Source organism: Bombyx mandarina, chromosome 06 (assembly GCF_030267445.1).
Source record: "Bombyx mandarina strain Sakado chromosome 06, ASM3026744v2".
In the NCBI taxonomy this organism is placed as follows: Eukaryota; Metazoa; Arthropoda; class Insecta; order Lepidoptera; family Bombycidae; genus Bombyx; species Bombyx mandarina.
Window position 1 is genome coordinate 12,516,061 of NC_143213.1, and position 27,135 is coordinate 12,543,195.

General features: G+C 36.7%; 1 protein-coding gene across 1 annotated transcript; it reads left to right on the plus strand.

Moving 5' to 3' along the window:
- The first annotated feature begins 9,186 nt into the window (after positions 1-9,186).
- Positions 9,187-20,318, plus strand: Zwilch (zwilch kinetochore protein). Its single transcript, XM_089728394.1, has 14 exons — positions 9,187-9,430; positions 9,584-9,638; positions 9,837-9,978; positions 10,465-10,702; positions 11,568-11,732; positions 12,246-12,391; positions 13,042-13,256; positions 13,792-13,871; positions 14,092-14,315; positions 15,478-15,700; positions 17,689-17,812; positions 18,567-18,711; positions 19,164-19,300; positions 19,596-20,318. The coding sequence occupies exons 1-14, from the start codon at positions 9,299-9,301 to the stop codon at positions 19,712-19,714; spliced, it is 2,145 nt and encodes a 714-aa protein (XP_089584520.1). The 5' UTR covers positions 9,187-9,298; the 3' UTR covers positions 19,715-20,318.
- Positions 20,319-27,135: the final 6,817 nt, after the last annotated feature.

The following is a 27,135-nucleotide window of genomic DNA, read 5'->3' on the forward strand; positions in this document are numbered from 1 at the left end:
GTAGTAAAAATGAAACCCGCAAAACTATAATTTACGTAATTACTGGTGGTAGGACCTCTTGTGAGTCCGCGCGGGTAGGTACCACCACCCTGCCTATTTCTGCCGGGAAACAGTAATGCGTTTCGGTTTGAAGAGTGGGGCAGCCGTTGTAACTATACTGAGATCATAGAACTTATATTATTATATAAGCGCATTTACTTTATAGATGTCTGTGGGAAAAGTGTAATTTAGATATAAAATATAAAATAACTTACAATTTTAGCACAATCAGTTTTTTGCGGCATTTTTACCTTTTTTTAATTGTTTTTTTTTATTGCTTAGATAAATGGACGAGCTCACAGCCCACCTGGTATTAAGTGGTTACTGGAGCCCATATACATCTACAACGTAAATGCCGCCACCCACCTTCGATATGAGTTCTAAGGTCTCAGTATAGTTACAACGGCTGCCCCACCGCTTAAACCGAAACGGATTACTGCATAACGGCAGAATTAGGCAGGGTAGTAGTACCTACCCGTGCGGACTCACAAGAGGTCCCACCAACAGTAAAAAGAACATCAGAATTATTTGTTGTGCGACGATTGAAATAATCGTTGGAAAAATAAAATCGATTTTCACATGTTCAAATAATATTGAATTTATCATTTAAGACAATAAAGTACTGCGGCTGCTGACAGTCACACTTTAGTAGTAACACAATTTTCCTGTTCACTTAGAATTTTCGATTACAATGTTCGCGATTTCCACACATTGCTTTAATGCGTCTTGGTCTGGGGATCGTGTGATCGTGTGATCATTGTCCTTAACGTATCGAATTTCATACAATCGAATCTAAAGTTAATAAGAAGTGATTGAACACATTCAAGAGAATTATTTACAACTAGCTGACCCGGCAGAGTTCGTAGTGCCTCAATCGATAAATTAAAGACCTCAACTTTTGTATAAAATAAACATAAAACAAACAAAAGGAATCCGTCCGACGGGGGACACATCAAAGGGAAAACAAAATTGTTATTTTTATTTAATTCTGAGCATTTTCATATTTATCTACCTTTTAAACCTTCTCTGGACTTCCACAAATAATTCAAGAACAAAATTAGCCAAATCGGTCCAGCCGTTCTCGAGTTTTATCGAGACTAACGAACAGCAATTCATATTTTCATATTTCTCTACCTTTTAAACCTTCTCTGGACTTCCACAAATAATTCAAGACCAAATTAGCCAAATCGGTCCAGCCGTTCTCGAGTTTTAGCGAGACTAACGAACAGCAATTCATTTTTATATAATATATAGAAGAAGAAGATAGAAAATAGAAGAATATCATCAAACTTTAGGAGCAGTGATATTCGAATGACATTGGTACCATAACGTAACAGATTTGTGGATAAACAAAGGATCCAACGAATTTAAATAATTAAATTCCATATACTAAAGAGAACTTTTTTTTTTATTATTGCCTTTGTAGGCAGACGAGCATACGGCCCACCTGATGGTGAGTGGTTACCGTCGCCCATGGACTTCAGCAATGCCAAGGGCAGAGCCAAGCCGCTGCCTACCGCTTAATACTCTCCACAAGCCTCGTTTGAAGAAGGACATGTCATAGCGCTCGGGAAACACCGTGGAGGGGAAATTTATATTTGTAAATATAAATTTGGATAAACGCGATTTTAACAGCATTCGTAACTTCAGCTCTGGTTAAAATACAATTGAGCAATTCTGGCTACGTTCTCTTATTTTGTATAGTTAGCGGGTATTAAAATTTTAAACGCTATCGAATTCGTTTACAGATAATTAATTACACATAATAGTTACAATTTTTGCGGGTGTAACATTTATTACCCGACGTTATACGTTAATTGTGGAAGTAATCCGTGAATATGTGTTAAATACGTTAAATTAGAACAACATTAGAAAACAAACAAAGAAACAAAAATTAGAAAGAAAACAAACAAACAAACAAAGAAATAACATTAGAAAAATTTGGTGACTTCCTGCGAGATTTGAAGATAGACCTACCGAGCGTCTTATACCTAAAGCCACAACGACTTTTCGCTTTTCGATCTGTTTTTAAATTATACTTCGAATTAATATAGTCGAATAAAAATGTTGAATAGTTTGGTATGGAAAACTTGATGCTTTTAAAAGTTTACGTCGTTCGTGAATACAAATCAGAATTCAGCTTTGAGAGCCAAGTGAAAACTTTTCCAAATGAACATTAAATTGAAATCGAAGTACCCTACTTGCACATTGTAACTATACTTGAGACCTAAGAACTTATATCTCGAGGTGGGTGGCGCATTTACGTTGCAGATGTATTTTGGCTCCAGTAACCACTTAGCACCAGGTGGGCTGCGAGCTCGTCCACCCATCTAAGCAATAATAAAAAATAAAAATAAAAACACCTGTTTATACAAAATCTGACATTATTATCATCGTTACTTTTTACATGAACGTGTTTGCAGCTAACCTGTTGTATAATAATTACTTGAGCCCTTTTTTTTTTAACGCTGGGGAATCCATTTACGGATACCCGGTCGAGGGGGGTAACGGACCGGGTTATGTCGGACTCCGGCGCCTCCTGAGAGGAAGAAGGGGAGAAGAAAAGGGCCGAGGTCCTTCACCTCCCCCAATTTCTCACAGGAGACTACGCCTTGAAAAAGGCGCGCGAAGCACTTGCCCCGCAGAACGACTACCGATATTAGACACATCATAAAACTACCACCCGCCTTGATACATGAGATCGAGGTCTCAACGGCTATCTCACCCTTTAAGCAGGAACACATAACTGCTTCGCGATAGCAATTGGCAGAAAGGTTGTACCTACCCGGCTTCGATACGCCCTACACTAAATGCTAGTCGGCTATCTCAGTACACTAAAGCACTAAGGATACTGCTATTCCGGTGAATATAAAGTTGCTATAATAAGTAATCAATAGAACAAAAACTAAGCATTAAAACTATGGCAATGCCCACAAGGCGACGACCGTTTTTAAAGACGTGTAAAAACTATCTATCTCATCATAATCAGCCCAAACTCGTCCACTGATGGACTCTAAGACTCCCAATTTACACTACTCAAGCCGGTCTTCGACTCTACTCAACCGTTTCTGGCTGACCACCTTTCGCAAGGCCCCGTACCATATAATCTGGAATGCAATTATTGAATATGCAATTTCGAAAAGGGCACATGTCGCATATTTTGTCAAATACGTTTTTCCATATACATGTAGTTTTGAGGCTTACCTACACCCATTTTATAATAATTCCAGTAATTTTCAATTGGTAATTAACACTAAAATAATCTCAAAAGTTCATATTTTAAATTTTATACTGATTTAGAAAATAATCAGTTTTTTTTCATTTCCTGAACATTTTACATTTTCAGAGATGTGCCCTTTTCGAAATTGCATATTCAATTATATATTATGTATATAAAATATTCATGTATTTTACTATCAGAAATCTACGCATTTGATTTTTTCCGCAAATAAAACCCACGCCATCATCATCATCATATTATTATGGAAAATACACACAATTTATAAATCGCTTTCCTTGTTTCATCTTCTGCGACGAGCTTACTTTGTTCATTTAAAATTTAAAGTCGTGATTTGTTGTCAAAATATTCGTGTTCTGGAATTTTCTATTAACACGTTCCACAGTCAGAGAATAACATTAGATAACTATCCAAAACATCTGATATGCTGTACGTAAAATTATGTTAACTTTTCTAATGTTACCACGGGCTCGTGTGGCTCATTAATGACTTAATTTAAAAACAACTAAGTAAAAACATACAGCGTATTGTCTATGTCTAGTGTGCGTACTTAAAAGATATTTATTTCATAGCCCCAGTGAATCCTACAATTTAGAAATTGAATTATTTAAAACGACCCACACTAATGCAACGAATCCCCAGCACGCTTCGACGTATCGAGTAAGAGATAGTAACGCATTGATAAACTTTCGAAGTGCGCTGACTAAAACGAATTTCCTTTTAATTAATCCGTTAACGGATACTAGAAGCACGTGGGATTTAATCAGGCGCGACTGGTACTACGTCATGTTGTAGATAATTTATACATAATGATTCGATTTTGAGGAAAAAGTTTTTTGAATATCAATCATGGTCTTAGTTTCGCGATTAGCCGATTGCTTTCGAAAACTAACTACCTACTTATCTATTTATTAATACGTAAAGCAAAAACTTTGTAACCCTTTTACGAAAATTGCGCGGAGGAGTATAAAATTTCCCACACTTATAGAGAATATAGAGAAGAAGTGCAATTTTTTTTAAATTGTGCATAATAAATAGGTACGTAAAATCAATAAAAAAATACATTACGTACACTACCATGCATTTGACACACGCAAGCAATATTCTTTTGTTTATTGATGAAGTCTGAGGTCAATTTGAAAATAAATTAATATTGTTTGTCTTTAATACTATTTGTCTATTATGTATTGTTATTCTTGGCGGAATCTGTGATTATAATATAATAGAAGCATAGATTATACACTTAATATTTGAGATAATAGAAGCTTAATAGTTTTTGACAATAGAACCATAATAATGTTCAAACTTATACATAATTTCAATTAATTATAGTCGAATTTCGATTACATAAAACTATGCCCGTTTGTGCCAATTCTGACCATATCGACTATAGTACAAGTACCGCAATAGGTAGGCTTCCGAATCATAATTAACACCTTCAGCACGAAACATACATTGGCCCATATTGGCCCGCTGCGGAACTTTCAGCCGGTACGTACCAAGAAAACTATGTCCCTCTCGCTGGTGCGAACCGATTGTTTCAGGTGTCTGTTAAGAGTTCGACACCGATAACTACATACTATAAATTGTATACAATATGTTTTCGCAAAGCTACTCTATTATAATCTAATCTATTGCTGGTGGGTCGAGAAAGACCCGCCACACACAGATGGAAATATCTTTGGGGGCGCATTTCGACCCGCCGTTACACCAGATGAAGTTTTGTGATTTTACTTGCCTTTTTTTTCGGGCCGGGTGCCGAGCCTTCTACGAGGTACGTGGTACGAGTAGGTACGTGGGACTTGACGATCTATAGATGTTGGGAGGAGACCGCGGGTCAAGGAGTTTTAGGGCCCTACCGCACTAAACGACTCCCCTGCACTCTTACACCCGACGTCCGATCTCCGTCCGGGGTCAGAATTTGGTCAGAATAGGGGGATTCCCGCGGTCAACACTATAACCAGACTCGCGACGACACCCCGAGGATGCCCCACCGACGGGTCGTCGAGGCGATAGTCGACGACCAACAACGCCAGTCTCCGCGGTACGAAGGCCCTACCAGGTCGCCCGGGCGATCCGCTGGTGTTTCGGAATACCCCGCTGGGCCAGAATCAGCCTTCCAGGTCGGAGCGCGATACACCGCCGACCGGGCTACTCTTCCACAGTATGTTCGGCGACGACAGCGACGACGACAATGCGTCCTCCTGGTGCCCGCGCGCTAGAGTGACGGTAGCGTGCGGTGCAGCCTCAACCCCCTTAGATCACCCCGTGATAATTAGCGGGAGGAGACTGCCTCCTCACAGGGGCCAGAGCTGGACGAAAGCCCTCCTCCGACCCCCAGCTTGGCGGCTGCGGCACGGCGCCGAGAGAGAAAAAGAGCTCTCCCTCTCCCGTGATTTTACTTGCCTTAGCCAAAGTGTAAAGATCTGTGTCAAATTATCCAAAACCTTACCAATAACAAACAATTAAATCTACATGATTGTTATTGAGTTACATAATTATTAGAAATCTTTCTTCGATGATATCTGAAAAGACACGAATACTTGTGACGTAAATAATATTTTCAAATTCAAAACATTATTTCGAACATAATGTTCCCTAAGTTTTTAACTTATTTGTAATAAAAATCAATAAAATCTAATAAAAGTCTCGACCGCAAACCAATGACGTAACAGTCGATCCGTTTAAAGTGAAAACCTTTTAATTAATTTACAAATTTACAGTACATGTTCATTAACAAACTTCACTTTGATTTTAGGTGTTTATCTATATAATTCAGTGGCCGGAATACTTGCTTAGTACCTTTCTGACCAAGGTTTACTCCGCTAATTTGATATGGCCCTTCGAGATCGCTACACGTAGCTACGTTTTCAAAGTTTATCCTTTTTTATTAAAGGTATAGGTATTTTTCGGTAATTGAATTCAATTCTTAGTTTTATTTACCTTTGTCAATTACGAATATTGACAGTTGCTTAATCTCGACGCGGACAGCATTCATGAGTTACATTTTGTTTTTCTGTGTAGGTACCAATGTTATGTTTATATCATGGGGGATAAAATTAAGGAGCTCCATCTCAGTATTTTAAAAATTGTCATCTGAACAGGAGGCAATTGAAGTGGCGCCATAGTAGCAAGTGGAAGGATTTTAAAAACACCGCCATTAACTACCACACTTCACTTCAATCGAGCACACTTCACTCTGCTTAATGCTGCTATATTCATTATATCATATCCACTTCCTACACTAGCGCTATTTCGATGGGTCTTCCAACAAGAACTTGCTGTTTACAGGTGCGCACTTTTTCAATTTGTCCCCTATACAAGATGGTGCTCCTCTCTCTACCCTGAATAATTTAAATACCGAATCCTGATCACGCAGGAGCCAGTCACCGTCGACGCCCTAGACACGTCCTTACGGATCCATCAGACCCAATAACCCTTGCATTAGACACCTTTAGCTGTAACACTAGGAGTAGGGACCCCGGTAACCGTACTCGTCGAACTCGGCAAATAGCTTTACTTGCAACCTAACCTAAGCATCAGCCCGCTGAGTTTCTCGCCGGATCTTCTCAGCGGGTCGCGATTCCGATCCGGTAGTAGATTCATTCGCGAAACAGCTACTCTTGAGTCATTAGGTCTCCTTTGGAGGCGCTCGGATAGCTGTTAGCAAATTCCACCCCTCCTGGCTGAGCATTTGCTCGCCCACCTGCCCTGGTAAAACTGGAAAGGCCTCCGGGCCACTAGTAAATTTTCAAACATAAATATAAAAAAAGTTTATATACCTAGTCTTCGACGTGATATTCACCGTAATGGCTAAAAGTATAACTTGTCCAAGCCAAATATTTCGAATGAAACATAATGAGAATAGTATGTTCTTCAATATTCGCGAGTCTTAGACACAATTAAAAGTTTTAGTTTTACAGCTAGGTAAACTCAGGCTTAAAATTATTTTTTATTATATCTCAAGGTGATGTCTTGTTGATGCCTATGGGGTCCGGTAACCATTTAATATCAGATGATCCACGAGCTCGTCTACTCATTTAAGCAATAAATAAAAAAAGTGGGTTAAATAAACCAGAGAAGAGAAAAAAGTGTCTTTATTTGCTAGATGATTACTGTGAATAGTAAACCAGTACGGATAAGTACCGCATTTTACCTGATTTCTGAAACAAATAATCATACGTTTTTTGACTGCCCGAGCAGGCAGACGAGCATACGGCCCAACTGATGGTAAGTGGTTACTGTCGCTCATGGACGCCAGCAATGCCAGGGGCAGAGCCAAGCCGCTGCGTACCGCTTCCGTTTCAATTTCATGTTCTAAAGTGGAAGGATGGCGTATATTCATAATAACAGTGTGATGTTTATGAGCTCTAGAAACTTCTTAATGCCAGATGGGCCATGTGCTTTTCTACACACCACTAATATCTTTCAAGTTGCCTTCGGGCTATCAGCAGCTTTGATCGCAGAGCTGTCACTTCTGTGTTGTTTGTGCATGTCACTCACTGTTGTCAGGGGATATTTGGAGGAAATCCAAGGTTTTTTTTATTTCTTTATTACTTGATGTTAACTGGTTACCGGAGCCCATAGACATCTACAACGTAGATGCCGCCACCTTGAGATATGAGTTCCAAGGTGAGTTAAGGCTGAATGAGTTCTTAGTATAGTTACAACAAGTTGTTTGAATTATTTTATTTGTTAATTCAGTGGTCTTCAGGTCTAAGTATATAATAATAGTGACTTAAATAACCTATTAACCTTCATTATCTGTAAGATTGTATGCGCTGAACGTGAATTCTTGGAATCTGACAAAAACTCAATTTCCCTTTCAATAAATTATTTATTGATTTTGTTTGAGAGGTTAATCGTTTATGTTAAATACAAAATTTAACATAAACGACTTAGACTTCATAAACTCATCTGCAAAAGCTCACAAATTAAACAAAACAACTGGACATGGGTTTTCGAGTTCTTTCAAAATATCCACTCACTGATCAGTACATACTAAATACTATTTTAATGAGACTTCATTTCATCCCATCTCATTTAATTTCATTTAATTTGATCCTAATTAATTACAGTCGCAAATAAATCAACTTCACCTCATTAATATATTTTTTTCTATTCATTTTATTTTTCATAAAAGGAATGTATAACGGAACGTAATTTACGAACGTGCGATACCGCCCCCGCCGCCGCCTTATCGCCCGCTGAGACAGAGCTCTCTGAGCGCGAAAACACACGCCCTCAGCGCGCGCGACGACGACCAGTAAAATATTGCGAGTCTTAGTTTAACTGTACGATTCTCAACTCATTTTGTATTTTATTTTAGTTATTGTGTCGCTTTTATATTAAAACCTCATACCAAATCAGTGTAAACATTATTTCTATATCATCTTCGCCAACAGCCCGGAACAACGAACTCACAAAAACTCACAAAAGTCCCGCCAGTCGGACTTGTAGTGTTAAAAATGTGAAATTATAAGATTACAGTTTGTGGTATGTGATACCTTCGCTTTTCTTATTGGAAAAATCGAATTATCTAGTCAAATGTCAAAGTCAGGACTTTTTGGCGGGAATGCGAGAAACGGAGTTGTGTGAATTGTTATATTTTGTCTATTTAGTGCTTCTCCAGGTTTAAATATGTAGTAACGGTGGTTTATTAACTGACTAGTATCTGTAAAAGTACACCAATGTGGGAAAATGAAACAAACCACTGGACGTAGCTTCTGAGGATCTTCCAAAAGTCCACCCTATATCATCTCATCTCATTTCATTTAGTTTCATCCCAGTTGATTATTGTCTCAAATCTTCATTTCATTTCATTTCACTCCACATTATAAAAGATTAGGCTGTATGGTCTGATACCTTAGCTTTTTTAGTAGGAAAATAGAATAGAACTACTGCTACTGTCAAAGTCAATGCTCAAGATCAAAATATCCGAATTTTGAATTTGAAATTTAGAGATTCAACGACTAAATTCATCATAATTTGTATATTAACTTTAGAATCTAATTTCTAGTAATGGATTTATTACTTATACCTGTGATAGATTATTATTCTAATACATACTTTAGTATAGAAAAACAAAAAAGCCCAAGTTACGTTGGAATGTACACGAAAGATAATAAGGAAGTAGTGATGGTGTATGAAAAAGTAAGATTGTACTTTCTATAATTACAAATAAATAAAATACACTAGAAGGAAACTAAGAATTAAAATGTTCAATATGAACTCTTCTTGTTTTTAATATTGTTTACCTACGTTTATTGCCAAAATTATCAATCATTGTGCAAAATATTTTCACAGAGTAAGCAGATGTTTATTGATGAAACTGGGGAAAAATTCACTAACAAACAATCTGGTAAGTCCTTTAAAAAAAACAAGTATTTCATATAAAGATCAGAAATTTATATTAGTGAGATAGGTCTAAAATACACAATCAAAGCCAAACATATACTCAAGTCACCATCTGTTTTCTGGGTATCATTAACTTGTCCATGTGTATTATATTAGACGTATAGCCTATTAGTATTATATCAATAATATTTAATCATTTTAGAAAATCTTGATTTAACTGGATCACCACTCAAACTAGATTTGAGTTTACACACTGTACTTGATGAAACCTTTTCATCTGATGAACCACAGTTGTGGGCTAAAGAAGAAGGATCCCATGGTCCTATAAGCATAGATAAAGCAAGGTATGTAAATATAAAATATAGGCAATACAATTTATATTTTTCAATTTCTATGCTTTTCCTTATCCTTTACCAATGAGTTTTGCTAACAAGACTATTGACGATAATTTTTAAATAAAAAATATTAAAATAAAAAATTTCACCCTGGATTAAGTGCTTGCTCATTGGCTGTAGCTAGGGTTGAAAATATACATTCAAATCTAACTATTGATTTAAAATAAACCAAGATGTTTGTGTATCTTTATTCCATAGGGAGGCTGGTAGTGACTGCATCCTCAAGCCACTATGGCTATTCCTCAACCAATTTTTTTATCTAATTTGCCTCCAAATTTTATCTTTAGTGGTAATTGATTCGCTGAAGAGTTTAATGCTCTTTTTACTGATGCAGACAAAAGCTCAAGTTGTCCCAAGTATTTTAGTCCAAATTGAATAGGCTGAAGGCAGTAACAATCAGGATTTATAATGAAAGCCTTTATTGCATATTTTCAGAGAAATTGCTAACCTTTACAACTCTAATCGTTTAGAATCAACAGAGGAAACACTGCCAATGTGGATTCTAACCACGCCTACAGATCAAATCAAAGCTCTGTTACTATATGTTCAACCAGATAAAGAAAAGTTTAAACGAGGTATTGTGACGTACGAAGGGTCTCGTGGATTCGAAGACATTGATATTGCAGAATTGGTAGAGAACTATGCTAAGGAAGAGAATTTGAGTACTGATTCGGTAAGCTATGTTTTCTGCAGATGTGCGTACAAGCAAACCACTTCACAGGGCCACAAAAACCAAACACTTGGCTACAGGGAATATATATTTATATACCTCCCCTCGTCACTTTTGTCGGGTAGTCCGGATTAATATAGCATCATAAGATAGACAGAACAGTGGGAGGTAGACATTATTCCCTAACATCGTAGGGCGCCGGCCCCGCGTTTCTGCAGAACGCGCACTCGCACTCATCAACTATGATGGTGCAGTCAGGAATACGATCTTTGCTCATTGTGATTTTTAAACCACTTACATAGGTTCAACCGTTTTGCAAAGCATTTCAATTTCAATAATGGAATAGCCACTTTGTCTCAAACTACAACTTTGTCTCAAAGTAGTGGTGGTGGTGGTCTTGTGCTGCGTTGGATATTGGATATATGATAAAGCTGTCCCAATAACGACACAAACATTTTGGCAAAGAGTGCAATGATAAAGAAGAAAAATAATTAAAGTGTACCATCAACTCCATATAAAAATATTAATTTCGATTTTCACCTCTAATTACAAAATATTTTAGGTATAAGATAAGTTGCAAAACATTTTGAATGAAGTGTAATGTCACATTCTTGACATTATATTTGTATATCTCTGAATTTGACTTTGAGCATACCTCTTACATCTTCCAGTTATATCACTAACATGGTTGCGGTAAGAGTTGCATAGCAGATGTTTAGGTTTTCCTATGTTACAAAGGGACTATGTGGTATTGGTGGGAACCAAACATAACTTTATTAAAAGTATTTACTCTTATAAAACATATATTTGTATATATGGAATACCAGGAGTCTCGAAAGGGTTAATGTGATATATGATTACTTTACAGATAAATATTACAATAGACTGCAAGTACATAATAACCGGTGTATCATATAGTTCCTATAATTCAGATGAACTATTAAATGTCCCACACAGCGGCCTAACACAGTTAAAGTGTGAATGGAATACGAAAACCCTTCAGACACCTTACATCAGCTGTAAAGTGCTTTTTGTAAGTACATATAACGTTGTATTACTAATTGTTTCTTGTTAATTCCCTTTCTGCAACATAAGTTGCACCAGATATTATGAGGCATGAGGATAGAGTAATTCACAAATAATTCAAACATAGTAGACAGACATAAAAAAGTAAGTACATTAATTTAGAGATAGCCATAAAATCAATATTACAAATACCCATCTTAGTTAGAATTTATAATATGTACCAGTAGTAATTATTATTTCAATGGCCAAATTATTTTCAATTACAGAAAATTTCATATATCGTTAGAATTTAATAAATCCCATTTTGGTCTTAAAATATTTTATGTAGAATATATGGGGGCTAGTCATTAAATTTTTCCACATTGATTACAAGAAATTTGTAAAATCACCAAGAAAAATACGTGCAAAGCAATTTTTTGTTTTTCAAAAAATAAACGGTCAACCTGCCTACTTCACCTAATTTAGGTATAAGGTATTAGTATGTAGATATTTAAATATATCTTAATATAATTTCGTTTAGGAGCAGGAGGTGGTAGTTGGACATTTAGCTAGTCCATGCAATGCTGTGTGGAAGTCAGTATGCGCCCTACACAATCTCAATCAGATATTAGTTGACATGACTGCGGCTGGATTCAATACTGTCAATTTGGAGACAGCTCAAATAAGGTATTTTTAAATCATTACTAATTACCATTACACCGCTTTTCACATAACCATAAAGTATACAGGGTTACATGTTAAGTCGACCTATTCCCGTTAAGGGCGTGTAGTTTACATCGTTTCTGACTGATTTGACTATGAAACACCCTATCATAAATCTAACCAATTTAGAGATATTTGAATATAATTGTTTTTTATAAAAAATACCCAAAGATTTCAGCTATCAGCTTAGATATTTTGAAATGCATAAGCCTAATTACTATTATTACTTGATTTTTACTTGTAAAATAAAATGCTGTAAGACCCCTGTAAACAATATTGTACGTAAAATGAATAAATAAGTCGTTGTAGACGATTAAAACTTATAAAAAGCAAAAAATATATTTGAAAGTTAATTTTTCTTTCAAGGATATCTAAAAAAAATATTATGGCACCTGTTTGGCAGATATACTTATCAATATCTACGTTTCATCAGCTATCCAACGTCCAATCCTATCCAACCTATGCAATGTCCAACTTTTCTCCCTTGGTGCACAATGTACTCTATATGTATTTATTAAAAGAGAAATTGGTATCTGCTCATCTGTTTCACTCCTCAATCGCTCAGTCCACCGGTCGTATCGCACATTAAACCACCGACGCTTATAACATTCCAGAGCCAACATTCAAAACGCGAAACATCCGAACAACGCTAAACGCCTCACCGATTTGCTGAACGAAACTGAACTCTACGCCTACACCGCAGAGTGCCCGGCCGGCGGCTGCCTCTGTGTCGACGAGGACACGACCAGCCTCGGCCAGTGCATGACTCGGATGAACATGAACGGCTCAAGTAATGACTTCACGTACAAACTGTGGGATATATTGCGAGGTAATTATTATGTTTGACTTGACCTTCATATTAGATTATAAGATTTTTGCTAAAAATACCGTCAAATATCAATTCAAATACTAACATGCTCACAAATATGTATATATATACATATTTGATTTATTCCGGTAAACGACAGCCCGCTTTTTTAAAATCTGAATTGAATTTATAGGGAACGAAGAAGGAAAGATCTTTCATTGAGCAGATTCACCAAGAGCACCTGTCTTTAGTCAGGAGACTGATTTTCCAAAATTAAATTAGGTACAGAGATTATGTATATGCAAGATTATCATTAAAAAAATGTTAACGTAATTCAAGTTTTGACTGGATATATTCTAAAAGCTATTGCCACAGTCATTAACAGCTCTAAATGAGTTACGAATTCGGGTTCACTATTCACACATATTAACAAGCAGTGATTTTGTTGAAAAATATTTAATTTTAAAATTTTTCAGTGTATGGGTACATCAATAAAAAAAGAAACGGTTAATATAATTTTTTTTTATGAATAATAAATGGTCTATATCTATTTCAGATTGTGAAACAGCTGAAGAACTCATAACACTGTTATTGGAAGCCCTTAAATTCATATCCTCTGGGAAAATAAGACCATTTGTAAGTACACCTGGTCCTAGCACACATTACTATAGAATACACAAGTTAAAAAACACTAGTGATCACTCACTATCCGTTGGACCGTATGGTCGTTTTAAGGCAATAAAAATATGTCATTCTAAATTCAATTTACATATGGCTTAAAATTCTATACAAATGCATTTTTTTCTTTCATCATGATTTAGATGCCTTTGCTAATGTGTACTTTGCTTTATTACAGATAGACGCAAACAACAAAACTTTCTTGTCGAAAATAGTTCTCAAACTATCCAGAGGTCACTCTCAAACGTCCAAGGTCTTGAAGAATCTTCGATCAAGTCCACCGCAAGCGCTATCCTTGGTCGCTCAAGTCGGTATAGAAAAGACCATGTGGGAGTACACCAAAGTAATGTCCCTTCTGGAGCATTCCTTCTATATAGCAGGCATCTGGAACACCGATGCCAGGTATGTATTTGAATATACATATCATTATTAATCTTAAGTTTAATATCTGTGAAAGTGCACAAATGTGGGAAAATGAAACAAAGCCGCTGGACGTAACTTGTCGGGATCCTCCAAAAAGTCGACTGAAAAAATCTTAGTAAATGACCACCATTTTACTTAGATAATATTTCATCCAATATTATCTCATTTCATTTCATCCCAGTTGATTAATGTCTCAAATTAATCATCTTCATTTAATTTTACTCCATAATATCATTTTTCATAAAAATATGAATATAAATTAAAATAACACATGACTTAAAGGTCTCAGTTACAAGGTCATAAAATCCCTTAAAAAAAATTATTAAATATTGTTTGTCTTTATTAATATTTGTCTAAAGTGTCGTCTTGACGAAATCTGTGATTATAGAGAGATGTGTCTTTAACAATAGAATCATAATAGTGAACGAACTTATAATTTGAAGTAATTATAGTCGAATTTCGACTTCCAGGGGCCCATTAGTTTTAATAATAGCACATAATATTATATAAGTAACATCAACTATTTTGACATCCGTCAAGTTTTTAACCCAACAAATTTCCTATAAAATTATTCATGTTTCTTTGGCATACTATTAAAATTTTAACGAACATAAAACTTCAGAAATAATAATGTAATGAAAATAATAATAATGAAACCTTAAAAAAAGGCTTAATTAATTTATGAAACATGTTTTAACATCTATTAAGGCTCATAATATACCTTAAAAATTGTCATTTTTGTAGACGTCTTACTTCCGTCAGACGTGCTCTCTCACGGTGGACCTTATCAGGTGGATCCACGACCTACTGACGCTGGAGATCCTGTCCTCTATATCCAGCAATGGACGTCCGTGGGCTAATTAAGGATGATTAGATGGGTGGCAAGCTCACAGCCCACCTGGTGTTAAATGGTTACTGGAGCCCATAGACATCTACGACGTGAATGCGCCACCCACCTTGAGTTAAAAGTTCTAAAGTCTCAAGTATAGTTACAACGGCTGCTCCACCCTTCAAGCCGAAACGCATTACTGCTTCACGGCAGAAATAGGCAGGGTGGTGGTACCTACCCACAAGTGGTGGACTCACAAGAGGTCCTACCACCAGTAAAAAACTATACTAATACTAAAGTTTTGTTCGACAGGAGCCACGAGTCAATAGAGCAGATCAACCAAACGATACAAGACATGACGATGAGCGGAGGCGATTTCACCCTCAACCCGTTCGAGAGTCTCAGCGCCGGAGAGAACTCGATACGACTAGACGCGGACTCGTTCTACGTTGATGATACCAACGAATTGACCGTCGATGATTTCGCGTCCCTCAAGAAGCACGGTCTCGTCAGCGACAAGAAGGACGTTAATGAGGTACGAGGTTCTAACTGGTGGTAGGAGCTCTTGTGAGTCCGCGCGGGTGGGTACCACCACCCTGCCTATTTCTGCCGTGAAGCAGTAACGCGTTTCGGCTTGAAGGGTGGGATAGCCGTTGTAACTATACTGAGACCTTAGAACTTATATCTCAAGGTGGGTGGCGCATTTACGTTGTAAATTTCACCTGTGACAGAGAAGCTGAGGAATGCGCGTTTGGGATGGTATGGACATGTGATGAGACGAAATGAAAATGAGGTTGGTAAGAGAGTGTTAACTATGAATGTGGAAGGATATAGAGGAAGAGGTAGACCTAAGAAGAAATGGATGGATTGCGTGAAAGACGATATGGGTAAGAGGGGAGTGTGCGAAGAAATGGTATATGATAGAAGAGTATGGAAGGAGAAAACATGTTGCGCCGACCCCAGGTGACTGGGAGGATAGTGATGATGATGATATCCATGGGCTCCAGTAACCACTTAACATCGGGTGGGCTGTGAGCTCGTCCACCCATCTAAGAAATAAAAAAGGTAGTTTTGATAAAAATATCTTGGTTTATAGGATAAGACCTCCGGTGAACTCGTATCGAATGACGCGACTGTGCCTGTGTTTTGAATATTCACGAACAACTTCCACAGTGAAAGATGCGTAATCACGGGTGCTGGAGCAAATTGTAAGCCCTTACGGCAAGGTTTTTTTTGTTGAGTGATCACCGTCGCACTTTGACTTCAGCAATGCCAGGGATATAGCCAAGCCGCTGCCTACCGTTAAGTACTTTCCTCGTTTGAAGAAGGACATGTCACTGCGCTCGGGAAACACCGTGGAGGGGAGCTCATTCCATAGCCGGATGGTACGTGGCAAAAAAGACCTCTGGAAACGCACTGTGGATGACCGCAGTGGCTTCAGGTAGTATGGATGAACTCTACTCCAGTGGCGGGCGGTGCGATGGTAGTTTAGTTGTATTAATGCGTTTTAGCTCAATTACCTTCGGTGGTTGTGATGGTTGGTAGGTGGTTTTAAATAATGTAGGTACACTCCGTACACAAACACAAACAGTTTATTTAATCACATACACACAAGAAGTTAATAAAGAGAAAGAAGGAGTGACAAGCACAGAGATAGGTTAAGCAACAACAAACAAATTATCGAAAAATAAATACTTTTTGTCCGAACGATATGATGTGTAAACAATTCCAATCTTTTAACTAACTGCCCTCACACTGGCTCACACATTACACCAATCTCGGTCGTATGACGTAGAATTGTTCGTTTCCATTACGTCGTCGCGTCGTCCGGCAGACTCGTATCGTAACGTACATTACGTAGAAGTATTTTGTTGTGTGAATGTATATAGTACATGTATATATTATTGTTATATTATGTGTGTGTAATTTATGTATAGTAAATTAATATATATTATATATATATATCTCTCATGTTTATATATTGTATATAATGAATCCAAAATAATATTTAATACTTATGTGGAGTAAGCCCACAGTAGTACAATTCCTCAAGCACTCCCCGTGGAACACACTAGCACTAGCTCTAACTATTTCTACCACGAAGCAGTCACGCGTGAAACAGCCGTTATAGAATACAATTGACACTTAAATCTCGTCTCTAAAGATGAGGGATGAAGCGGTTAATGGAGTCCTCTTAAACCTGAGACAGCTTACCTAAAATGAATTTTAATTATTTCTCCGAAGTGGGAGATTTATTTCTATTATTTACTCTCTCTCTCTCTCACTCACCAAACTAAAAAAGTTTAGTAGAATAATGAAATCATGAGCTTAATTAATAATGAGCTCAGCATTGAAAATTTTTAGTAGTGTTTGATCCAAGAAATCAGTTTTAAATACACTCTGGTATAACATATCATATCTGGTATAACAATTATTGTAAGATCACTGGTCACAGGGAAGGCAGGAATCTGATACCGATCCACATTACTTCACAGTACTGTAACATGCACAATTTGTTTTCAGGTACCCTTAATAACGGACGAAATAGACATAAATCCTTGGAAGAATTTACTAACAAAGTTCGCTCAAGTACACGTCTGCTTAGAACACTTATATCGTGCAGAGACCAGCCTTAGATCTGACTTTGGTAAGGGAAATTTCAGTAACCATACGACTGTAGAACATACAATATATATTACTTAAACTATATTGTATTAATTCATCAACATCATTAATCTAATTTCTATTTTCTCGTATTAAAAACACGAGTTATAATTAAAAGATAATTAAAAGCTACTTTTGCTGCTCATATGATGTCTGCGATTTGCGAAGACCACAGAAAGTCCTATATTAGTGAGTTGAGAAGTCGTGGCCTAAAGGATAAGACGTCCAATGCATTCGTGTTGAGCGATGCACCGGTGTTCGAAACCCAGGCGGGTACCAATTTTTCTAATGAAATACGTACCCAGCAAATGTTCACGATTGACTTCCACGGTGAAGGAATAACTCCGTGTAATAAAAATCAAACCCGCAAAATTATAATTTGTGTAATTACTGGTGGTAGGACCTCTTATGAGTCCGCATGAGTAGGTACCACCGCTGTGAAGCAGTAATGCGTTTCGGTTTGAAGAAGGGTGGGGCAGCCGTTGTAACTATACTGGGCCCTTAGAACTGATATCTCAAGGTGGGTGGCACATTTACGTTTTAGATGTCTATGGGCTCCAGTAACCATTTAACACCAGGTGAGCTGTGAGCTTGTCCACCCATCTAAGCAATAAAAAAACAAATGACAAACACTGCCCCACCTCTAACAGCAGTAAAATTTAATTTGCAATGCTTGACAATGAAATAATTGCATTACTGTCTCGCATTGAAACTATTTACCCTATTTCCAATTCCAGAAAGTCTAAAGCCTGTAGCATCGAAGCTTCTAGAACATTATGTTGCGGATAAATCACCGATTCGTACAGTTGGACAGCTTCTGAGCGATCCGGTGCAGAGGATCGCCATGTCAATATCCAACAACATAGTACAAGATCATTTGAAGTGAGTAAAACACCTGTTATTAACCCGATACGGTGTCTGGTGTGTATGGGACTGAGGAATTAAGAGATTTTGGAACGAAGTTCCTTATGGGACGATGCGGGGGGGTACCCTAAACGGGAAAAAACGTCCGTAACGTAAGATTTTTATTAGTAATGCACACAGTGTACGACTTAACTTTGTAGTAACATACAAAAAATAACATATTTTTTTATCATTCATTGACCACGATCTCAGAGCGTTCGTTTGCACGATACACTAACTCTTATGCAAACAACTGTGAATGTACCACAATAAGTTCGCACGTTACCGAATGACCGTGAATTGTTGCGAAACCTCCAGTTTTATTTTCTTTACACCTCGAATAGAACTTAAAATAAAGTTTTTATAATAAGGAACTTCATTCCTATCTGGTGTCTCACGACACCACACATCTTAAAAAATTTTATTTTTAGGAAACCCGCTTTCTGGTATCGCGTGGAAATGACAAGCAATGAACGTCAAACAGAACAGTGTTTCAAAAAGGAATCTAAAGTAGTGTACGTGTTTTCACAACAACCAGTATTTCCGCCTTCAGTTTGGCAACATTTAGGTAATATTTTATTTATATATTTAATTTATAATTTTCTATTATACTAAATTAACTGCTAACTAAATTGGCTGCTGTATTTATAGTTATAGCTTAGACATAGGTGATTATACTATTTTAATTTGCTGCTTCGTATAATCCTGATTATACTATTTTAATTTGCTGCTTCGTATAATCCTTACGATTAAATATGAATAACATTTAATTTACGTAAATAATGAGTGCTGTTTTTTTAACTAAGTAAATAAAGTATATAATATTCTAATATCAATCGTTACAAAATTATTTTTTATTACAGAGCCACCTGTTGACGAAGTTGCAGAAGTGACCATTACAGCAGCTGAGGAGCTGAAATATTACATCACCAAGTACAAATATATTAGTAATAAGATGATGAATAAGATAATTTTAAAATAATTTACAACAGCTTTTAAATTTGGAAAGTTTTGTTGTATAGTGGAGCGTATAGGCAGCCCGCGCGGGCAGGTTCCGATATCTCGCTTGTTTTAAGCTAAATTGTAAACATTTATCAGAATGTAGTACAACGCCATCTATCGCACGTAGGCTTAAATTATTTTATCAAAACAAGATGTCAACGTGAAATGTGATTAGGTAATTATTTGTAAAACATTTTTGTAAATATAGAGATTAAGCATAGCTTAATGTACAATATTACATATTATTTTTTTTTATTTTTTTTTAAATAATAAATAAATAAATATTTACTAACAATCACGCCACGTTAACTGGTCCTGTGATAAGTTCGTAAAGAACTTGTGTTACAGCTACCAGATAACGGAAATAAATATAAGATTTTTATTATACACATACATATATTTTAATATACATCCATACCCCGGAAAAGACATTTATATTTATCATACAAATATCTTCCCTTGGCGCAATTCGAACCCGCGACCCCCTTGTGTAGTGACCATGTCACTTACCCCTACACCAGACGGCCGTTAAATATTATATGTAATATTACACATTTTTACGTAATAAAGTATTTTTTTAAAAAGATATTAATTTTTATTTAACCTTTATGAGCAGTTCAACCCTATCACGCCTTTAGAATTCGCTAGTGTTGTCAACTGCGAACACTAATTTTCCTAGATTTACCCCTATTGTCAAGAGCTATACAATGCTATCTAATAATAGACTCCCAAGCTTTCGGAACCACATAATGATAGATAGAATATGGTTGTGTAGTTTTTATATCTATCTACGTGAAACATGGTTTTTTATATATTTAATTGAAATGGAATATATGTATTAATAAATATTTTTCTACCTGTTATTCACTTTACTTGCTCGTGTTCGCCAATTAAATAGTGTCAAAATTGTCAATTGACCAAAACCAACATTTCGACTTGATCTAAAGAAAAAAATTCTTAATATTTCTCGTCTCTTTTGGTTGTTTTTGAAAATAAATTATTTAAAATAATTACAGTTGTACTATTCCTAATAACTGGTTCTTTTTGCCACGATGCTTGGAATATGGCATGGAATGGTATAAAATTAGTTGCTAGAAAGTGTCTCCACTTATACTACATAACGTTACACAGGTGAAAGGCTACATTTATCAACTACCATTGCATTGCATTAACTTTTTTATTACACAACGTTATTCCTTCAACGTGGAAGTCAATCGTGAACATTGTTAAATATGTATTTCATTAGAAAATTTGGTACCCGCCTGTGGGATTTGAACACCGTTGCATCGCTAGATACGAATGCACCGTTAACGGATAAGTCCTTTAGGCCACGACGACGACAGACTTGATAAAGGTTTGCGCGCATTTTATAAATAAATTAGCCAAGGCAAAAGAATCTTCGTAATTAGGATAAATGAGTCGACTATTATCAAAGCCGGCAATCTGACTTTTGGACAATGATTGGTAAATCAGAAAAACGAATTATTGACTTTGTATTCCATTGGCAGTCACAAAACTCTTCGGAACGACATCTTACATAAATAACAGGTTAACTATTAACCTTTATTTAATGCAGGTTTTGAACCGTATTCTTTGAAGGAGACGATTATATTCAAATCAATCTGTATTGACATATCAATAATTTTTTTTTGTCCAAATGCACAGATTGCCACCTTTGATAATAGACGACTCAAATGATACTTGCGTGGAATTATAGATTAATCGAAACAAAAAAAAATGCAGTAAGCTAGAAAGTACATTAAAATAGTTTAACATTTCTTTCGGCGTTCTAATCCGATAATTAAATCAAAAATAAAACTAGGATGATTACACGTTAACTAGAAAAGAAACACGATGTATAAACAAATCAGCCGGCGGTCGGACGTATCTTTGATCTCCGAGGTTAATAAACCACAATTGATTAACTGTTACGGAATTATTGATTTAAAACTAAGTCTAAATGAATTTAGTCTAATCATGATTTTGATTCATTTTAAAGCAGGAGTTTTATAGATGAATAGGAACCTATCGTACGACACCTAGTTAGCGCATAGACAGTAGGGGAGTAAACTGTCCCTTCGGAACAAGGTGACACTTTATAAAACTTGCATAAGGCCCGTCATGACTTACGCGAGTGTTTTTTTTTTTTTATTGCCCTTGTAGGCAGACGAGCATACGGCCCACCTGATGGTGAGTGGTTGCCGTCGCCCATGGACTTCAGCAATGCCAGGGGCAGAGCCAAGCCGCTGCCTACCGCTTAATACTCTCCACAAGCCTCGTTTGAAGAAGGACATGTCATAGCGCTCGGGAAACACCGTAGAGGGGAGCTCATTCCATAGCCGGATGGTACGTGGCAAAAAAGACCTCTGGAAACGCACTGTGGATGACCGCAGTGGCTTCAGGTAGTATGGATGAACTCTACTCCGGTGGCGGGCGGTGCGATGGTAAAAACGAGATGCCGGTATCATCTCGAACAATTCCTCAGAGCACTCCCCAACAAGTGTGATGTTTGCTCACGCAGGCCGCACACACAGACACCCTCCAATCCCTACAATCTCTACTATCCCGCTTTTGCAGGTTAGCCGTCGGAGCTCCGTGGTTCGTGAGGAACGTTGACCTACACGACGACCTGGGCCTCCGGAAATACATGAAGTCAGCGACGGAACGGTACTTCGATAAGGCTATGCGTCATGTTAATTGCCTTATCGTTGCCGCCGCTGACTACTCCCCGAATCCTGATCACGCAGGAGCCAGTCACCGTCAACGCCCTAGACACGTCTTTACGGATCCATCTGATCCAATAACCTTTTCATTAGACGCCTTCAGCTCTAACACTAGGAGCAGGCTTAGGGATCCCGGTAACCGTACTCGTCGAACTCTGCAAAGAGGTCGACGTGCAACCTAACCCATGCATCAGCTCGCTGAGTTTCTCGCCGGATCTTCTCAGCGAGTTGCGATTCCGATCCGGTAGTAGATTTATTCGCGAAACAGTTGCTCTTGAGTTGTTAGGTCTCCTTCAGAGGCGCTCGGGCAGCTGTTAGCAAATCCCACGCCTCCTGGCTGAGCCTTGCTCGCCCACCTGTCCTGGTGAAACTGAAAGGCCTCCGGGCAAGCAGTAATCCTTCAACATGGAGTTGGAGCTGCTTTCCTTCGTTTGCCGCATATGTGTATTACGGGTGCCAGAATCTAAAATATGACAGTAAAAATATCAGCTTGGACGTCGACTAACAAGTATGGTAAATACGGCCAGGATTTCGAACCTAGATACGATGATTCAAAAATTTTACTATACCAACGCTGTGATGGATGGCGAAGTGATTCTGAGACATCAACGTATTTATTTTACAGAATAAATAAACTTTATAAATGAATTTACGAAATTTCTAAGCTAAGAATAATGATTTGTCTTATCATTAAAAAACAGTTAACCGGCAGATGTATTTGTACAATCTACATATCTATTCTAAATGATCACATTACCTATGTGAAATAAAAAAAATATGAATAGTTACTAAAAATTTTTACTGAATCATTTTCAATAATCAAATCGTGACAAAGCATAAATGTTATAGTTCATGTTATTTGTACGTAAAAAAATTCATTCCTGAACATGTCAAGAAAATTGTGGACCTTCAGATACTTAATTAGTAGGTATGTGACAAATGAGGTCGTTATTCTTCTATAGTCATCTGTCATCTTTCACGGGCGATGCTCTTCCGAGAACTGTCGAAGCCCGCTAATGAGACACTCTTGTCGTTTGAATTTTCCATTACCTAACAAGAGTCAGGTGCGCTTGAATTATCACGAAAACGTAAAGAAATTATTTTACAAACAACCGATATTAAATTCGTAAGGTATAGCTGACCTAGCATTATTCTACGAGTATAGCATAGTATAAGTATAGTATAGTATATTTATATAATAATATATTCCCGGATAACACCTAATCTGATAATTCTACTACTGATTCTCCACTGAATCCTTTAATCGCATCATACAACACCCATGGGAATCATTTTATTTTTAATGTTTTCGATTTTAAATATAGATTTCTCTGAGTATAATATTTTCAGAGACATTTCTGTAAAAACTTCAAATTTAAATGAGGTTAAAAAAGGACTAATTTTAAGCTACAAATAAATATAAAAATAGGTATAGAGTTAAAAAATCGATTTGATAATTTTCATTTGTATTCATTAGCAAACAACCAAACATTTCGTTTTCACTATTTGATAAGAAAACAAATTTGCTCATCTCGTAAACATTATAAAGTCATTGTCGTTCGATCTACGATCAAAGAACTAATAAAATGTAATAATCTAAGCAAATAATGTAAAAGTATTAAGGCAATGTAAAAAAACAGCTGAATTTTTTTCTTATTTTTTATTATTTTATTGATTATTTCCTCGATCGAATTTGTGATCCGGCAAAACGATCTTGAAGAAAAATTAACCCACAGACACAGCCCACTGAGTTTCTCGCCGGATCTTCTCAGTGGGTCGCGTTTCGGATCTGGCGGTAGATTCTGCGAAGCACTGCTCTTGCTAGGGCCAGTGTTAGCAACACTCCGGTTTGAGTCCCGTGAGCTCACGTAGATGTTAGGGCGAAGCTGAAATAGCCTCTCAAGGCTATCAGCATAGGTAGGAAAAAAAAAGAAGAATAAAAATCTATCTAATCTTATTAGATTCTTTATTAATCTAGTTTTTTAGCTAATTAAAATTTAGTTACTTCGTACAAGCGGCTCCTAAAACTATATGAGCGAATGTCAAATTTCATCGAACAAAGTACACAATCGTACAGAAGTTAGGACGACTGCAAATTATCGTAAATCGACAATCAAATATTTGAAATCGGTTACCCGAGCACCTTTGACTTTGACATTTTAGTCCGTTAACAAAGCAAACATGACGCTCCTAAACAAACAGAGCTGAGATAAAAAATTTGATTTCGTATTCGGATTCTGGAAATTTCCTAGAATTGAAGTTACATTGATTTATATTTTGTACTGATAATAATATTATTTTGCGTGCACCAAAATTTTATTTAAGCGACGAAGCAATTCGGCATTTAGTTTTGAAAGCTTAGGAAGTAATCATCATATTGCTAACATACTATCTATATATTAAATAAAAATGAATTGCTCGTAATGTTTTATTTATTTATTTATAGCTTAGATGGGTGGACGAGCTCACAGCCCACATGGTGTTAAGTGGTTACTGGAGCCCATAGACATCTACAACGTAGACGCGCCACCCACCTTGAGACACAAGTTCTAAAGTCTCAGTATAGTTACAACGGCTGCCCCACCCTTCAAACCGAAACGCATTACTGCTTCATGGCAGAAATAGGCAGGGCGGTGGTACCTATCCGTGTGACTCACAAGTGGTCCTACCACCAGTAGTGTTCGTTAGTCTCGCTAAAACTCGAGAATGGCTGGACCGATTTGACTAATTTTGGTCTTGAATTCGCGGAAGTCCAGAGAAGGTTTAAAACGTAGATAAATATGAAAATGCTCGGAAATAAATAAAAATAACAAATTTGTTTTTCCTTTGATGTGTCCCCGTCGAACGGATTCCTTTTGTTTGTTTTAATTTTATTTTATACAAAAGTTTAGGTCTTTTGATTTATCGATTGAGGCACCACGAAGTCTGCCGGGTCAGCTAGTAACTTTATAAAAGGCAATGATTGTGGTTGGTTGCAGGCATAGGAGGTGAGTGTTACGCTTTTTTTTTTCTTTGTGTGTTTGAATTTTGTGTCTCCAACCGCAATCCCTATGGCATTAGGACAGGGGACATATAGGAGTTAAAGCTAATATCGGCTTCTTGGAACTTCTCGCACGCCACCTATCATAATATAGCAGAAACCTAACCTGAAGTGCCAACGATAATTGTAACAAGTGAAATCACAATCGAACGAATGGTAGCATACAGACATTGATTTTTATTTAAATAGGCAGATTATATAGTAGAGGAAAATATCTCCGACCTAGTTAGCAGAACACTTAGGTATTGCAAACCTAAACGCCAACTTGAGACATGAACTCGAAGTCCCAATTGTGTTTTGTAATGGCCGTCCCACTTTTTAATACGCTTTTATTAGCTTCAGACTTATGTATGTATGTTTGTAACGGAATCTTTGAACATGATTTTGAAGCCCTTCAAAACGTCGGATTAACACGAAATTTGGTATACTTAATAAGGACCGATGACAAATAAATATTAAAAAAAAAAAAAATTAAATCATCATCATCATCATTATCCTGCCCTTCTCCCAGTCACCTGGGGTCGGCGCAACATGTTTTCTCCTTCCATACTCTTCTATCATATACCATTTCTTCGCTCACTCCCCTCCTACCCATATCGTCTTTCACACAATCCATCCATTTCTTCTTAGGTCTACCTCTTCCTCTAAATCCTTCCACATTCATAGTTAACACTCCCTTAACAACTTCATTTTCATTCCGTCTCATCACATGTCCATACCATCCCAAACGTGCACTCCTCAGCTTCTCTGTCACAGGTGCCACTATCAGACTTCCTCTAAAATTGTAAATATAAAATAATAAAAAAAATTGAAATTCAACTAAAAATGAAAAATAAATAATAGCTTAAAAAAACTAACTAACTAGAACATAATATGATTTTATTGTAAAATAGCGTGAGGTGCTTTTCAGGATATTAACAAAATAACCCTTCTACTTATATCTGTTTATAAAATATTCTTACACTATTTTTAGTTCAAATTTATTAAAATTTATTTTCTATTTTTAAATGGATTTTCTATAAAAGCGTATTTTGTTAGTTTTTTTAAACTATTATTTATTAAACTAGAAAGCATTATTGTTTAGCCGTTGAAATCGGCAAGATGTATTACAATGGCAAGAAATAAGATCTACACGTACTGAACTGATTAAAAGCAATGCTACCGGTTAATGCTGATTAGCGTCCGCATTATTCCTGGATAACACCTAATCTGAAAATTCTACTACTGATTCTCCACTGAATCCTTTAAACGCGTCGTACAACACCCATGGGAATCATTTTATTTTAACACTAATTTAGTTTTTTTCGATTTTAAATATAGATTTTTTAACGAATCAATCGAACGCAGTGCGATTGCCAGCAAATATATATAGGCAGTAGATTTTTCGACCGCTACCAAGCTCGCAAGGCTACTCTGACCGCTACGTGAACCTGAAAATTTCTTGAAAATTTCATGAAAATTGCTTAGTGGCTGCAGTGTATAGACTATTATTAGTAAAACAACGTAGATATAAGGAACATACATATATAGGTATACATAGGCTTTTACATTTAATAATAGATGCGCCCGCGGCTTCACCCGCAACAAAATACAATTTTATTAAAACTTAAAAGCTATATTATGACGATTCGGAAAGCT

Coding starts and splice junctions, on each gene's coding strand:
- Zwilch (XM_089728394.1), top strand. CDS start 9,299: ATGGATTTATTACTTATACCTGTGATAGATTATTATTCTAATACATAC. Junction 10,703..11,567: donor AGAATTTGAGTACTGATTCG/GTAAGCTATGTT, acceptor ATTACTTTACAG/ATAAATATTACAATAGACTG. Junction 13,872..14,091: donor CTGGGAAAATAAGACCATTT/GTAAGTACACCT, acceptor GCTTTATTACAG/ATAGACGCAAACAACAAAAC.